The sequence below is a fragment of the Thalassophryne amazonica genome, chromosome 14 (assembly GCF_902500255.1).
Source record: "Thalassophryne amazonica chromosome 14, fThaAma1.1, whole genome shotgun sequence".
Classification (NCBI taxonomy): Eukaryota; Metazoa; Chordata; class Actinopteri; order Batrachoidiformes; family Batrachoididae; genus Thalassophryne; species Thalassophryne amazonica.
In genome coordinates, this window is record NC_047116.1 from 53,290,947 (window position 1) to 53,303,547 (window position 12,601).

The 12,601-nt window shown below is 41.2% G+C and overlaps 1 protein-coding gene across 2 annotated transcripts in view; it reads right to left on the reverse strand.

The window, feature by feature from the left end:
* Positions 1–1,513: 1,513 nt before the first annotated feature.
* LOC117525427 (protein mono-ADP-ribosyltransferase PARP14-like) overlaps positions 1,514–12,601 on the reverse strand; it is a 38,572-nt gene continuing 27,484 nt past the window's right edge. For both annotated transcript variants that reach the window (XM_034187286.1, XM_034187285.1), the window contains exons 12-17: positions 11,518–11,694; positions 10,937–11,158; positions 8,770–9,381; positions 6,242–6,381; positions 5,640–5,814; positions 1,514–2,016 (exon numbers count right to left, since the gene is read on the reverse strand). In XM_034187286.1, coding sequence (XP_034043177.1) covers positions 1,733–2,016; positions 5,640–5,814; positions 6,242–6,381; positions 8,770–9,381; positions 10,937–11,158; positions 11,518–11,694 — 1,610 coding nt within the window. In that variant the 3' untranslated portion in view covers positions 1,514–1,732. The remainder of the gene's footprint in view (positions 2,017–5,639; positions 5,815–6,241; positions 6,382–8,769; positions 9,382–10,936; positions 11,159–11,517; positions 11,695–12,601) is intronic.

Below are 12,601 nucleotides of genomic sequence, written 5' to 3' on the forward strand. Positions count from 1 at the left end.
GTGCATTGTGCTGCGTTTCTAGTATGCAGGAATGGCTGCGTAAGTTGCACACAGACGCTGTTTTTACAGACTGCCTGGACACGCAGATGGATTTGATACATTGGAAAAAGTGAAATAGATTATTTCCAGGAGTTAACGGACTTTATTTAATGTGCCACAATCGTTAGAGAACTTGAGGAGGTGAAGGTGCAGCTGCAGCCACCGATCATGCACGTGATCCGTCTGTGAGGAGCTGTAGTAGGACATGTCCTCTCACTGCTGATCCGTCCATGAGGAGTTATAGTGGACATGGAAGCTTGGTCCATCTCTTCTTCCCTGGTTTGAAGCTTCACTGCCAGCAAAGTTCAGTGGGATGAATAAAATCTATCAATACAGATGTACGATAAAAAACCTAAAAGGATTTTTTTTGCCGGACTGATGTAGGGTTGCGTACAATTGCGGAGGCTTGGTGTACAGTAGTACAATGTTGCATAGACTTACATACAGTAGCGGAGTGTTGGGTCGACTTGCGTAGATTGCTACGTCCAGCGCTATATGCCGAAAGGCCATGACAAATTAAACATTTAATGTTTTGCCTCCCTTAGCGTATTGCCACATAAGGCTGCATAAGTTCGGTGTAGTTGGTACGGCGCATTATGAAAGGGGCTTAAGTCATCATTAAATGGTGACATGTCCACACTTTTGCATATTGATTCTCTTGTACACAGAGACACAGACAGACGGACATAGACAGATGGGATGAACACAAACTCTTTTCCTTCTGGAACTGTATGGGCATTGCACCTTTGTCCTCTTCCATTAGTTGGCTTAAAGAAGCAAATTTAAGTCATCTTAAAGGTCATTTAAAAACTATATATGACTTCATAGTTTGATTTCATTGTGACACTAATCAGTTTTACCAATCGTTCACAAATATTACTTATTTTTTGGACTACATTTTGCTTGGCCTTTGATCATTCTATTTCAAAAGTTAATTATCTGGAGACTCAAACACAAATAATATTCCCATCAAGTTTGGTGAAAATCCATCAAAGCAATTTGTTTAATTTTTCTGCTCACACACGGACACTTCACCAGAAGCAGCCAATCTGATCTGTACACCCCTGAGCCTATCAGATCTCAGGTCCCGATAAGTACATAGCTGGAAAACTGCTTTGAAAGAACAGGGGCTGTGTGTCTGTTTCTCCACGTAGTACCTGTGCTAAATCCTGATGCAGATCTGTACTGGATTCTCAACAATGACCCTCTACCCAGGAGCAATTTCAATACCCTGCTCACTGTGCATGCAGGGTGAAAAACAAATCCTACGTGTACAGTACACGGTGTGCAAACTTTTATTTTACATCATAAAGCCATTAATTGAAAGAATGCACAATTTTAATTTGAAAATACATGGCTTAACGTGATCCAATTACGCATGCATCGAGTTGAAACAATTTCCTCAGATGCTTGATCAGATACATTTGTGCCAAACTTGAAGTAGTCACAGTGTTTATACAAAGTACAGTAACACACAAAACTGTTAAACATTTCAGAGATTCCACATAACATGGGGCTAATTTTCTAAACTCTTTCTTTCTTCTTCGATTATTATTTTATGCCCACCTATGTTTTCAAGATGTCATTTTCAAGATGCTTATAATCACAAAAACCTCATCATTATCAAGTAAGCATTTCACATTCAAAGACTTATGCAGAGAGTTTATTTCTGATGTCAATGTCTGTAGTTGTATCACTTGAAGGTAATCAAATACTCTGGGTAAGCCTGGGTGTCATGGAAGATGACAAACATGGAGGGTTTGGCTGTGTTGTCCACGACGCTGTCATACCGTTGAAGAGAGCCAGAGGGCTTGTCTGGTGGCACGATCATATTTTGTTGGCCATCCGTAAAATCTCCTGTTAGCACACGGCACAAGTACATGTACTTCTGTCCTTGGGAGTCTGGCATGGAGTAGGTGTCACGGGCAGAGTAACTAGCATCGACAGCGAAATATGTTCCGTTGCCATAACAAGCAGCTGAAAAAAAGCACAAAGGCAAAATCTTATTAAGATGATCTATGTTTTCTTTTATAGTAAGATTGTCTTGACTAACTAAAACAGTAAAATATATTATATAATGCTGAGTTTGCATGTCACATGACATGGATTATTCGTCTATTTGTGTTGTGTTGCATTTACTGTGCTAATTGGTTACATACGTTTTGTACCACTGCACGCTGTGAACCCCGCCCATGCACACGCTAGTGGGGGCAGTGTTTAGCTAAACATGCAGAGTTTGTTTTGCTGACGGATGACAATTTGAACAAGTTAACTGGCTGAGCTAATTCTTCTAACACACACACACACAAATCCATGACGTCGTAAGCTGTCCGGAGGCATGAAGAGCTGTTAGGATGAAAAGCTGGAAGTTTTTTTTTTTTTTTTTTTAAAGTACACAAAGTCAGTGCACAACATCAGGGACTGTATCATCAAAATTATATTTGGACTCCTATTTAAAGTTGTGTTGGACTGTTGACGTTGTGACAAACACCAAAATGTAAGCCCATTTTCTGTTGTTTATGAACTGATAATTTTTTTTTTTTTTCATTCTTTCAATGGAACGAATATTTAACTTGGCTTCACCTCGTTGAATGGAGCATTCCATCTTTCAGCTCATGAAATATTCGAACCACTGAACTCAAACATTCATTATTTCTATAGTAAAATTGTGCTGAGTAACTAAAAAACAGTAAAATATTATTTTTATTATGACTGAAAGCTCCTAGCTTAGCTTTTGCACAGCTAGTTATGACATCACTTCCTGACTGTCATAACTAGCATGCAAACTGTGACGTGATGGTCAGTGGAGTTCAAAAATTTTACATAACTTATTAAGAGCTATGAGCTCAATACAAGCTGCTTCACAGATCAGGTGGTCATAACATCTAGTCATTAAAAAAGAAGACAACAGTAATACTAATATTTTAATGTATTAAAACTAATTTCTTTTGGCTTCTCATGTTTTTGCTCGGGAGATGCCACAGCAGTTCCGGTATGGATCTGCATATTGACTTGGCAAAGGATTTACATCAGGTTCCCTTCCTGAAGGGACTCCAGATGTACAAGGAGAATGGGCCACAGGTGACCCTGAACCAGAAAACTACTCACTGGAAGTTAAACGTTCTAACAGTTTGCACCACTATGTTGCTCTGAGTTTTCTTCTTTCAGCTGCTCCTGTTAGGGGTTGCCCGAGTTGCCACAGCAAATCATGTTTCCATGTCATCCTGCCCTCTGTATCTTGCTCTGTCACACCAACTACCTGCATATCCTCCCTCATCACATCTATAAACCTCTTTGGCTTGCTCTTCATTTCCTGCCTAGTGGCTCAATCATCTGTGTCCTTCTCCCTACGTATCTCCACCTCTCCAGTCTAGTCTAATTCCACTTCCTACTCTCAGTATAGATCACAATGTCATCTGCAAACATCACAATCCATGGAGACTCCTGCCTGATGTCATCCATCAATGTTTCATACAAGAAAGGGCTCACACCCGATCTTTTGTGTAACCCCACCTCTACCTTCAGCGCATCTGTCATTCCTACTGCATGTCTCACTGCAGTCACACTGCCCTTGTTCATACCACCATTACAAACCTCTCTGCTACCCCAGACGTCTGTCAGTGCACTTCATGTTGACCTGTATGCGGTTTCCCTCTGCATGTGTCAGAGAAGAAAGCAGAGCATGTTACCTTTACAGAGGATGACTGAAACAATTACTACCCTGGTGTGACAGCACAATTTGTCAATGAAGAGAGGATTTTTTGCTTCAGCTGAAGAAAATTACAGAGCACCAACACACCTGTACGTATGTACAATGTGCTACATCTGCACTGGCAGTGCCCATGATAATACATTAAATTCATATGAACCTCCGCTGGGCACCGTGCATCGTTTGAAAACAATGGTCAAAGTGCATTTCTGTGACTTGGCCAAATGTCACACTTCAAGTCCATCAAATATTTGCAAGTTACATTTAAATAGACGATTCACTCAATCGAGATGTATATTTAATCATCATTTCTTCTCGCACACTGTGTTTGTTGCTATGCTGAGTCATCACTGAAGTAACTCAAATATGATCTGTTTTCCCTTCCTGCATGTGACAGACCTGCTCTTACTTTCTTATTGCTCATCCACCTCTTTTCCCCCTCAAAGCAGCTTGTACTATTTTTGTTGTGCACAATGAATAAATTAATCTGTACAACAAGGCTCCAGACAGCACAGCTCTCAGGTTCACAATGGCACACAAACCACGATAAGGTCATGGTTCCCGGAGAGGCCTGGGAGTATGCCCATCCAGTCTACATGTGTTTTGTGGACTTGGACAAGACGTATGATCAGGTACCTCGGGAGATACTGTGGGAGGTGCCGGAGTGTATGGAGGGAGGGGGTCCCTTCTCAGGGGCCATCTAATCTCTGTACTCACAAAGCGAGAGATGTGTTGCGGTGCTCGGCAGTAAGTTGGACTCGTTTCCAGTGGGGGTTGGCCTCCGCCAGGGCTGCACCTTGTCACAATCCTGTTTGTGATATTCATGGGCAGGATACTGAGGTGTAGTCAGGGGGAGGAGGGTTTCCAGTTTGGTGGGCTCAGTGTCTCATCACTGCTTTTTGCAGATGATGTGGTCCTGTTGGCTTCATCAGCCTGTGACCTCCAACACTCACTGGATCGGTTCACAGCTGAGTGTCGAATGGCTAGGATGAGGATCAGCACCTCTAAATCTGAGGTCATGGTTCTCAGCAGGAGCAAGTGAAGGAGTTCAAGTACCTCGGTTTCTTGTTCACAAGTGAGGGGACAATGGAGCAGGGACAGTGTTGCATTCGCTCTGCCGTACTGTTGTGATGAAAAGGGAGCTGAGCCAAAAGGCAAAGGTCACAATCTACTGGTCTGTCTTCATTCTTACTTTCAATTATGGTCATGAGGGTTGGGTCATGACCGAAAGAACTAGATCGCAGGTACAAGCGGCTGAAATGGGCTTCCCCAAGACGGTGGCTGGTGTCTCCCTTGGAGACAGGGCGAGAAGTTCGGTCATCCGTGGGGAGCTCAGAGTAGAGCCACTGTTCCTTCGCGTTGAAAGGAGCCAGCTGAAGTGGCTCAGACATCTGGTAAGGATGCCTCCTGGGTTCCTCCCTAGGGAGGTGTTCCAGGCACGTCCAGCTGGGAGGAGACCCCGGGGAAGACCCAGGACTAGGTGGAGAGATTACATCTCCACACTGGCTTGGGAACGCCACGGCGTCACCGTGCCAGAGGTGGTTAATGTGGCTCAGGAGAGGGAATTTTGGGGTCTCCCGCTGGAGCGGTTGCTCCCGAGACCCGATCCTGGATAAGTGGTTGAAGATGAGTGATGAATAAGTGAACAGGTTATGATTAAAGGTATTTACATTAAAATGTTTTAAAATATACTTCCTTTGTTAATTCTGTATAAAAAGTGATTTGTTGTGTGAATATAAAATGTATGCGATTACGAGTTTTATGGTGCATTTAATTCCAGAAAAATGTACAATTACTTAACTTTTTAATTCATTCACAGCATTAAACTGAAATTTAAAAAGCATAAAATAATAACCAGTGTCAAGTGTTTCACTGTCGATATATTTCTCACCATTCCTTCCTGCGTAGCTCCTGTTGAAGCCATGCTGGTTGATGTGAGCTATAGTGGTGGGGCAAGTGCCATGGAAGAGATGTTTCTCATTGTTCTGATGACCGTTTCTTAGATCCATCTCACTCTTCTTGATTTCAAGGCTCTTCCACAATGTGGCATTCTGGATCCTCTCGATCTAAAGAAGCGGACAAAACAGCTTTTTGTACAGTTTGTTTGTGGTTCATGTTCATTTTGTGTTGCTCTTTTTATTAATTTTTGTGCAATATATGTCAAATAAATCTGATTTGATTAGTGGAGGATGGAGGAAGTAGTAGTTAAGTGAGGGGCTTTAGAACAGAGGATCCCACCAGACCAGAAACAAAATCACTCAGGGTCCTTGGGTAAAGTCCTTAATATCTCAGTTGCTCCCAGTGTGTGGCTGAGCGCCTTGCACAGCGGCACTTTGACATCAGTGGGTGAATGCAAGTCATCATTGTAAAGTACTTTAATTTCCGATTCACTTGGAAAAAGCACTATATAAATGCAGTCCATTTACTTTGAAAATTGACTGGAGGGGGCATCAGTGTGACAAGTTAAATATAAGAGTGTAAAATTTAGAGTACCTTGAGGACAGTTCTTTTGCATGATGTCTGGAAAAGATTCAGGATGTCATCGTGTTCAGCTGTTTTTGCCTGGATGGTGACGGTGTGACACAATTTGTCATTGGGCATGGCATCCCAGTGTTGAGGCAGGTGAAGTTGATCTAATGTAATCACACATAGTTTGGGTTATTCACAGGATCAGATACATTCTGGTGCAATTTTATGAAGTTTTTTTTTTAGCTTCCCATATTTAGGTCAAACACACATCAAAACAACTCAGAATGTCTAGAAAAGGTCAAATGATGGGAAAAATACCAGTCTTACATATTTCTTGAAGGTACTTTATTTTGGCTTCATAAGTAAGTATTTTCTGATTAAATCCTTCTCAGATTGTTAAAATGTGGGTTATGATGATTGTTAATGAGTGGAAAGTTGACCAAAACTGAAAATCCCAGCACTCTGGTAGTAATTATTGTGTGGTAATTTTTGATAATCAGAGGCCTCATGTACAAAGACTTGTGTGGATTTCCAACTGAAACATGGCGTACGCCAAAACCCAGAAACTGCTGTACGCACAAAAATACCCAAACATATCAAAGTGTGCATACGCATGGATCCAAGCATGTTCCGTTTGTACAGCCCACTGAACGTGGAATTGAGCGCACTTGCAGATGTGCCAAACTCCTCCCTTTATATGCCCCATTTAAATATGCAAATTCACATAAATAGGCCCTGGGATTGCCCTGTCTGCTCATTCCAGATGAACACAGAAAAGAAATTATACTGAGGTATTATACCGGGACAGTTCACCCGTTGAGTTGAGCTCACCCAACGAAGAAAATCCACATACGTTGTGTCTTTACCTAAAAATACAATAATAAGTGTCTTTTCAATTAAAAAAAAGTAAAGATTTGCATGTACACACTGTCTTTAAAGCAGAATATTGTTGTTAGATGATGGGGAGCTCATCTAGACAGGGAAGTGCAAATCAACACACATAACTCGATTTTTGCTACAGGGAGCTCAACTCAACGGGGAAGCTCATCTTGACAGAACACCAGCTCTAGCTGCAAATTGCACTTTAATATTGGAATGTGATGTACCTGGATGATATTTGGATGATTGCCTTCCACACAGCTGGCATAACTCAGCAAAAGGTTGACTGGTGCACTCATGACTAATTGGGCAGGCTATGTTGGATTGCCCCTGTTGCAAGGAAGCCCAGCGTGATCAGCACCTGTGTAGGCACAGACAACCCCTGGCTCCTCGCTGTATTGTGCTCTAGGGCTGACCGCAGTTCTGCGCGCAAATCCAGTGACACTGACCTTGGTTAACAAAATCAGCTTATGAGCCAATTATCTTTATTTGTTAGTAAATCCTTGTTTTACCGGAATACACACTCACCTCAAATTGCACCATTTGCAAGGTCCTCTAACAACGTGAACACACAGCCATTTTTAGTGCCATTTTCCTCATCACTTTGCGCATACTTTTATTTACACCCATATAATTTCAAACACTCGAGTGTGTTAATTGTTCATAAGTGTGTCCGACTTATTTTCACACTATTAACAGTTTCCCAGCATCAACTCTACGTGTCGGCACTGGACCAATAGCTGTAGGAATGTGTGTATGCCAGCCATGAATTTGGTGTGATGCACTGTGCATTTCCAGTCATTTCACTTTTGATACATCTCAATGTTAATGTGGAGCAGGGTAACCAGTAGACCTCTTCAAAATGTCAAATGTTACAAAATCTTTTGGGCCACATATTGTTCTTATTCAACTAATAAAATAAAAGATCTGTGCCAAATTTTATTGTAATCAGACATTGTTTAGGGGTCCCCCACAAAGCAACAATTTTCCCCAAACGAGCAATGTAGTAATCCAGTAATTTCAATGGCCCATTGATCAGATCATAAAACACACATTTCAAACCTGAAGCCCGACTGTCAACAACAATACCAATAACTCCATCGCAATTTGTGAAAGGTAATGGAAATGCGGGACTGTCTCACACAAAGTGGGACATCTGGTCACCATAGTGTGGAGATGGACATACGCCACATTTTTGTGCGTACGCAGCCTTTGTGCATGAAGCCCCAGGTTACTGTCAAATCTTGTGGCATGACAAGCTTTGATCATTTCATGACAATTCCTTCATCAGTCTTGTTGATAAGGTGTTAGGGTTGCAGTCCATCTTAGTCATTCACCACGCATTGTGGGAAATTTACTGCCACAGTGGACAACCTCCTTGAGTGTTCCACAACCTGTTACAGGGTCACTTGAGTTGCTTAATACTATTTAAGAAGATAAACTTTAAGCATAGTTTTTTTTTTCTTGGACATGCAGATGAGCATTTTCAAACATTAAAAAAAATTGCTTGTGGCCACCCAAAATATATGAGGAGTGGGGACAACTTTGTACAAAGGGCCCCAACATACCCCAAAATTTGCGTCAAAGTTACCTTGTGACTCAAGTCATGAAAGGGTGACAGCCCTTTGACCACTGCATTACTGTGTATGTACTCCAGAAGACATCTTAAATACCTTTAGATTTGTCAATCCTCCTTATTTTCATGGCACCTCCTTGGCTGTCTTTAGCAGGTCCACTTGGCATGGTAACAGTGCACTTCTGACCCTCGATCACAACTTGTACATTCGGATGCTTCTTCTCCCACGCTTCTTCAAGCTGGAAGTTTGCCATTGAATCAAAACTCTTAAATGGTTTCCCCTGTTGCTGGTATTGCCAGTCCACCTTTGCACAAGCAAGGTCGACTTTGTTCTTCAACTCCTCCTCATTTCTTGCCTTCCTCAGCATGTCATATATCTCATTGTTGGCCTTGAGCACATCCTTACGGAGTCCCACAACAGAGACTGAAGCCTGGGACATCTTGCATTCAACCCTTATGCTCACAGCCATAGTCTTCTGCATGTCAACAAGTCGCTGATGGTCTGCGGTAGTGAAGCTAAGAATGATGTTGTCTTTAATGCAGGTGTTGTCTTGTTCCTTACATATGAAGTCATTGAGACACTGTTTAGCTGAGTTAACTGTAGCCTGTGAACGGCCACAGATGTGAAAGCAAGTCGGGTCCACCTTCAAAGGCTCAATGACAAAATCTCCTCCTTTCTGTGGCTGTGTGTCAGCAGCAGTGAAGAGCGCTGAAAGAACAAAGTCACATCATCATAGTATCCAAAATGTTGAAAGTCAGTTCCACCAATTTTTACATTTTTGCCCAATTTACAGAGTCATTATATTTTCAAAGCTACAAACAACCAGTTTATACTACATACTTGTATAATGTTGTGAAACAACTACATTTTATAACATGAATACATCTGTTGTTACTGGAAATTATTTTTCACATTTCATCATAGATGACACAAAGTACATACAGTTGTATGTAAAAGTTTGGGCACCCCTGATGATTTCCATGATTTTCCTTTATAAATCATTGGTTGTTTAGATCAGAGATTTCAGTTAAATATATCATATAGCAGACAAACACAGTGATATTTGAGAAATGAAATGCAGTTTATAGGATTTACAGAAAGTGTGCAATAATTCTTTAAACAAAATTAGGCAGGTGGATAAATTTGGGCACCCCAACAGAAAAAATACATCAGTATTTAGTCGATCCTCCGTTTGCAGAAATAACAGCCTCTAAACACTTCCTAAAGCTTCCAATGAGAGTCTGGATTTTGGATGAAGGTATTTTGGACCATTCTTCTTTACAAAACATCTCAGGTTTGTTGGTTTCTGAGCATGGCCAGCCTGCTTAAAATCACAACATAGATTTTCAATAATATTCAGGTCTGGGGAGTGAAATTGCCATTCCAGAATGTTGTACTTGTTCCTCTGCATGAATGTCTTAGTAGAATTTGAGCAGTGTTTAAGGTCGTTATGTTGAAAGATCCAGTCCCGGCGCAACTTCAACTTTGTCACTAATTCAGGAACATTGTTCTCAAGAATCTGTTGATACTGACTGGAATCCATGTGACCCTCAACTTTAACAAGATTCCAGTAGTCGCACTGGCCAAACAGCCCCACAGCATCTGCAGCAAGATCATACTGTATGTCTTTGGAGCCGGTCTGTGGGTTGACTATGACTGTTCTCACCATCCTTCGCTTCAGCTAATCTGAGATTTTTCTTGGCCTGCCACTTCGGGTCTTAACTAGTACTGTGCCTGTGGTCTTCCATTTCCTCTCTATGCTCCTTACAGTGGAAACTGACAGCTAAAATCTCTGAGATAGCTTTTTGTATCCTTCCCCTAAACCATGATGTTGAACAATCTTTGTTTTCAGGTCATTTGAGAGTTGTTTAGAGGCTTCCATGTTGCCACTCATTAGAAGACATGCAAAGAGGGGAAACATTTGCAAATGGCCACCTTAAATACCCTCTCATGATTGGATTCACCTGTGTAAGGAGATCAACGGTCAGTGAGCTTACCAAACCAATTTTGTGTTCCAATAATTTGTGCTTAATGTATTCAAATCAATAAAATGACAAGGGTGCCCAAATTTATGCACCTGCCTGATCCAGACAACCAATGATTTATAAAGGAAAATCACGAAAATTATCAGGGATGCCCAGACTTTTGCATACAACTGTATAAAATGTCTGTTTGTGCTTCTAATTACAAATGTTACAATTTTGATTAAGTATCCATAAACCTTATATGTGCTTACCAGTACGATAGGTTTCCCTTTACTTACACTTGAATTTGGAACCAATATTTCCCCAGAAGCTGCTCCCTTTTTGCTGTTGGTCACTAGCTTCTCTTCGTTGCATACTCTTGTAAAAATCTTTCAGCATGGTTTGCTGGAATATGACAATTCGGATCATCTTCAGTGGGCTCCCAGGGTTCTTGCTCAAAACAGCAACAACTGCATCCAACATAGCGTCCGCCACATGTCTTGCTTCTACTTTTCCTTGACCTACAATGGCACAGTGTCAAATAATATTTGGTGCTGCAATTATATAGTCCAGTAATTCAGCAGCATAGGGCTGCAGGTTGCAGACCTGCTATAGGATTAGGATTAAAAGCATTGTAAACAATGCTGTCAGACCACCATCTGGTGGATAAACTACATAATGACACCATTTGCAAGGTGTTTTTATGCATCCTGTTAAACGTGCTGGAACCCCCCCCACCCACCCCACCCCCACACACACACAAAGCATTTGCTTTCACATATAATGTACAACAGTTTAAGGATTAGAAGACAAATCCAAACTGCACACAATCCTGACTGACACACTGAAAAAAGTTCTAGATTCTCGTATGAAATCTCACCTGTGCCAATGGCTGGCAATGAGACAGAGGTGTAGGAGTCCTTCAGACACCTTTGGATGACCTTTTTCACCACATTCTGGATTTTTATTGGATCTGCCTGTCCAACCACATGAAGGATGTTCTTACACTTTAGACTGCCCGGATGAGTTATTATCATACTGTCACTGCCCTGTGCACCTAAAGGATTATAAAGTTTCTATGAATTATTTTGAGCCATGAGAAACAAAAGTACAAAAGTTGTAAATGTCAGTTTAACAATCTTGTTCTTTATTGTGCAAAGGTGCGCTGTTAAATGACAATATCGGACAAGAAATCTATCCTGAAATACCAGTAGCTCTTGTTGAATTGATACTGTGGAGAATGAATTTATTATTATTTTTTTTAAATTTATTATTTTTCCTAAATATTTTGTGTCTTCAAAGATTTGGAGTTGAGTGACTGTACAGTAAAGGCCACGGATGTACACACAGATGGAGGGCTGACTTTTACACAATGTCTCAGACTTGACCAAGAAAGCATAAATCAAAGTTGGCACCCTTAGCATTTCTTAGATGTGTGTGAGATCAACCTATATCCCAAATACCTTTGGTCTGAGACAATTAGATGTTGAGTAATGAACCAGTGAAGGTCATGGATGCACACGGGGACAGAAAGCTTATTTTTGTGCACTGACCAAATGACATAGATCAATTCAATTTTATTTCAATTTATTTCATTTATATAGTGTCAAATCACAACAAAGCTGCCACAGATCTTGTCTATTTCATGACCATTGCAGAAGAAGACACCCACTCCCACTTCTGGATGGAGCTGCACCTCAAACAGAGGAAAAAAACAGAATCAGACGGCAGAAAGATTACAAATATGGTATAATTTGTCAGTATTAAGTAACAAGAAAAACAGAAGAAATACTAAGGTGATCGCTGGCCACTAGCCCTAAGCTTCATGGTTTGCACACAATTCCTGCGTCATGCGCACTTTGACCAAACTTCGCACTATGTGTGAAGGGTCCCTAAGTCTGGACTTGAAAGTCTCTACAGAATCTGACTTTTATTAATGCAGGGAGATCATTCCACAGAACAGG